This window comes from Octopus bimaculoides, chromosome 2 (genome assembly GCF_001194135.2).
Source record: "Octopus bimaculoides isolate UCB-OBI-ISO-001 chromosome 2, ASM119413v2, whole genome shotgun sequence".
Classification (NCBI taxonomy): Eukaryota; Metazoa; Mollusca; class Cephalopoda; order Octopoda; family Octopodidae; genus Octopus; species Octopus bimaculoides.
This window is the reverse complement of record NC_068982.1, coordinates 44,225,107-44,230,106: the sequence shown is the minus strand read 5'-3', so window position 1 is coordinate 44,230,106 and position 5,000 is coordinate 44,225,107. Positions and strand designations below refer to the sequence as shown.

At 35.7% G+C, this 5,000-nt stretch overlaps 1 protein-coding gene across 10 annotated transcripts in view; it reads left to right on the top strand.

Annotated features, from left to right (window-relative positions):
* The window catches only part of LOC106869733 (zinc transporter ZIP11), a 172,182-nt gene that overhangs the window by 21,687 nt on the left and 145,495 nt on the right, over window positions 1-5,000 (top strand). For all 10 annotated transcript variants that reach the window (XM_052976865.1, XM_052976863.1, XM_052976864.1 and 7 more), the window contains exon 2: window positions 1,565-1,603. In XM_052976865.1, the coding sequence (XP_052832825.1) occupies window positions 1,565-1,603 (39 nt within the window). The remainder of the gene's footprint in view (window positions 1-1,564; window positions 1,604-5,000) is intronic.

Here is a 5,000-nt window from a genome sequence, read left to right as displayed (position 1 = left end):
CAGGCTGACTTTGCCTTTCCTTCTTTAGGGGTCATTACAAAAAGTTCTAGTTGAGCCCTGGGATTAATGAAATCTACTAACTCACCTCCCCACAAATTTCAAGCCTTCTGTTAATACTAGAAAAGATTATTATTATTATTATTATTATTATTATTATTATTGTATAAGGCAGCGAGTTGGCAGAATCATTAGCACGCCTGGTAAAATGCTTAATGGTATTTCGTCCATCTTTACATTCTGAATTCAAATTTCGTCGGGGTCATCTTTACTTTTCACCCTTTCAGGGTTGATAAATCAAGTACCAGTCAAGTACTGGGGGTTGATGTAATCAACTTGCTCCCTCCTCACAAATTTCAGGCCTTGTGCCTATAGTAGAAAGCATTGTTATTGTATAAGGCAGCAAGCTGGCAGAATCGTTAGCATGCTGGGCAAAATGCTTAGCAGTACTTCACTCATCTTTATGTTCTGGGTTCAAATTCCACCGAGGTCGACTTTGCCTTTCATTGTTTTGGGGGTTGATAAATTAAGTATCAGTTAAATACTGAGGTCAGTGTGACTGACTTTCTTCCTCTCCACAAATTTCAGGCCTTGTACCTATAGTAGAAAGGATTATTATTATTGTTATTATTATTAAATTACTGGGAGATTGGTACTTTGCTATAAGAGGTCTTTCAGTCAGCTGTCAAAATGTTGACAGCTTGTGTGTCAATTAAGCAAACACACTCCTTCATAAAAATTTCTTGAAATGTTCAAATGTTTGTATATGTGTGTAAATATGTTTGTTAATGTAAGAACATGTACCAGTGCTTTGTTGTGTATCTATGTAAGACAGTGTATCCTCTACACCTAAAATCTCTGAGGAGAGGAACAAAAAAAAGCCATAATAGGTAATCTTTTTATGAATGAAAATCCATGATCAGTGTGCAAATTCCAGCTGATGCCATTTGCTATTTACTAACGTCCCAGAGAAAGGCATATATGCAGGGCTTGATTTAGACCTGGTCGGGTTCCTAAGTCAATAGACGAGTAAAATAAGATTACAAAGTATTTATTAGCTTACTGTAAATATATATTTTTAAAATATTTAACTCCAAGTTTTTGGTTTCTCTGAGTTAAAGGAGTCCTCTCCAAACCTGGAAATCCATATTGGCCCATACGTAAGTCCAGCCCTGCATATGTTACATGTTTTGCTCCCTACTTCGCAATAATGCTGAGGTTTCTTTGCTTCATCAGAAGAAATGAGATCTTACCCTACCTCACCTGTCTAGTCTGCAGCCATATCCCAGTTCCAAATAGAAACTAATTCACTTCTCTCATATCTCTAATATAAATGGAGACCATTACATCACACCCAACTATCCATTCTATAAATCTGAGACCATGTGGCATCAGTAAATAAAAAAATAAATAAAAATCAATATTCTTGAACTTGTGTCATGTCTTCTTACATTTTTAAAAGTTTAATGATTGCTTTTGATTGTTTTTCTTCTTTTTTCTTTGATCGTTTGATAATTATTAATTGCTATATTTATTGTTTAAAAATTTTTTTTTATATCTTTTTCAGCGAAAAATTCTTGATGGCAGTTTAGGTTTTGCTGCAGGGGTAAGAGATGTTTGTTTATATTGTGTGTGTGTGTGAGAGAGAGAGAGAGAGAGAGTATATATATGTACCATATTTTATAGCATACAAGTCAAATTTTTCAGACCAAAATTTACAGCCAAAAAAAGTAGGTCGGACTTATACACCAAGTTGACTGGAGAAAAATTTCGTGTGAAATGCAGGAACAGGATTTGGGAAGATAATGACAATGTTTGAATGTTTACACAACATATATTATGTCAACTTGTAAGCCAGAAAATATGTACTAACTGAGTTGATACAATTGAGTTGATGATAGAGGTTGAACAAAGTAGGTGGTAGTATATCCAATCATTGCCATGAGAAGGAAGTTGACTGAATGGATAATGTATTGCACTACTTGTCCATAGGTTGGTAGTTCATATTCCTCAGAAGGTGTTTCATTTCATTTTGGTGTAGGAAACTATAATTCTGCATGCTTCAGTTTACTTTGCAGTTTTGTTAACCAGAACTTAACCATTTTGATTCCAATCTATTTAAGACTGCCCTTTGCATCTATAATACAAATTTCATGATATCTAATTAAAATTTTCTTTTAAAAATTTCATTCTAATTTATGTTCCAAAGGTCAGCTTAATAATAACAGAGTTATTGGAAATATTCTCCATTATTCCTAAAATTAATTGAAATAAAGATTATACTTTCAACAGAAATATGGTAACAAAAGGGTTAAATAAAATTCTGAAACAATGGCATTTTATTGTGGTGGATATTTCTTGCATATCTGGTCATTGTCATTCTTTGTCAAATCTTAATGGATAATAGAAAATTCTTTCCTTTTCCTTTCCTTTCACCATTGTGCTGACATATCAAAAATAATTATGTTGGCCTGTTTGATGGGAGCAATTGTTATAGCAGTCACCACAGATGAAAACTGACTTGTATTGAGTTGATCTCTAGTCTGCTTTTTGTCTTTTTAATGCCTGAAGTTGATTTCAATTATCTTCCTATTTTTACAACTTTATCTTCATATCATATTTCTAGGATAAATGTTTTGAGGTTATGTGTAGTGAAACTACCTATCGCCATTATATACAAAGAAGCCATCTTCCCCGCTGTTATAAATATAAACAAGCGCGGGCGTAGTAGAAAACTTCTCTTTCCTTGTCATCACCTGACTGATTATTATTTGAAGCGGCAACTGCCTCGTACCGTTCCCGCCAGAACGCAAACTGACCAACCGTGGCCCCTAATAAGGTCACGTGATGGAGTGTTTTTCAGATGCTCTCTGGAGCCCCTATTTTGCTTTAAATAGCCTACTAGATACCCAGCTAATTCGTCTCGGTTCAGATCTCTTAGAGGCCTGTTCCGTGTACCACACAGCAGCAGCAGTTCCAGCGACAACAATCACAGCTTCGTACAACTACAACTACCGCCAGTCAACACGACACTACGACTACCACCATCGTGAACACCACTTCAACTACGAACTACAAGATTTGCCACCAGCATTGCCAACATCATCAACATGATTTCTACGTACACCAGCTAACCAAACAACCGCGGCACATCTCTCTTCGATTCTGTTTGTGCGATTCACCTTCGCCACGATAGACAACAGACAAGAACCTAGCCTGCGACAAACATCTGTATTCCAGAACCCGGCTCGGCATGGAAGCCCTAACATCACAACGAGTGATCGCTCTGCCACACACACCTCAACTTCTTACATACAGACTGTTACTATTGTGTACTCAAAGAACTGGCAAATTCTTATATGTGTTACTGACTCTTTTTCTATCTGCTGTATCTCACGCATACACATGCATGTATCACTTACACACTCTTATCTTTACACGACGGCCTGTCTTTTATTATGTTTCATTATGTCACATTTACACTCACACACAGACATACATTCTAATGTTACAATAAATATTACAGTTAGTCATCTTTATTGGTTGTGTTCTATCGTCTTCCTTACTGGCCATTTATGAATTCACTATGTTATCGAAGTATAACATACATATATATCATTTGATATATTTTTGTGTTCGACCGTGTGACGTGTTTAATAAAAAGAGCCCTGTTTTTCCATTCGTCACCATTTCTCCTTTTGGGTTCGCACGGTCGTCCTTACAAACTGGTACCCTCCAACGTGATTCAAACACGCAGCCCAACATGAAAAGTTCACATAGCTTTTCTAAAATGGTGACTAAATGCCAGTAATAGACCAACCGTTCTTTCAGTTTTTTTCACTACATTTTTTTTATTTTCGTCTGTTTGCCTTCAACAAACCGACTGGTGCGAGGCTAGTGTAGTGAAACTAACACCTCGATCGCCATTATATACAAAGAAGCCATCTTCTCTCGCTGTTATAAATATAATCAAGTTCGGGCGTAGTAGAGAACAGACCTTGTCTTCCTATGTGATATCTAAGATTTGTAAATTTATCATGTCTAAAGATATTTCATGCATATCTCGTAAATATTACAAAATCTAGAAACTTGTCTGGCCAGTGGAAAATTATTTATCTCTACTAAATATTTAAGTTGGCACAAAAAGTATGAACTGGACTTGAGCCTTTACAGCGGTTAACACTGCTGTGATTCATATATCTGAGTATATATACTTAGTATGTTAACTGTGCCTGATCCAGCTCTTGATACTCAGCTGAGGCCAAGTTTGATTGCAGTTAATAGCTTTTGAAGGTATGCTACATATCCATGCTGATTTGTCTCTGATTTATCATAATGACAAATGCTTGTGGATTATAAATCACTTTCATTTGATGTGATCTGAAAATTGCAGTTGATGGTTGCTGGACCTGTATAAATAAAGGTATTCATTTACGAAAGGAAATTGCTGGCCTTGTGCTACTGATTATATGATACTCCGAGTGAATGATCTATTAAATATAGATACTGAACTTTATTTGTTGAGCTTATATTTTGATTTCTGACAAGACAGTTAAAGATACTCATAGTTGCTAGCATGTTGTTTTTGGATCATCTCCACAAACACCAGGTTAGTAATCTTTATTCTCTGACTTCTCTTTACTACAAGCCGAGCTTTGTATCATTACAACGTTATGATAAGACTTGTAAGAAGGAAGCTTGGGACTTTAAGGGGACTATTCTTTTTTATATGGGAGGTAACTCTTACTGTCAAAGTTTTAGGATACACGGTGGAGAAGTATGTCCCGGCAACTTAGAAAAATATTTGAAGTGATAAAACTTAAAATTTTCGTTTTTAAATCATTTTCTTTTTTCTTTTTTTTTTTTCAATATTAGGACATTGACGCGGCGGCAAGTTGGCAGAATTTTTAACACACAGGTCAAAATGCTTAGCAGCATTTTGTTTGTCTTTACGTTCTGAGTTCAAATTCAGATGTTTGCCTTTCATCGTTTCATAGTTGATA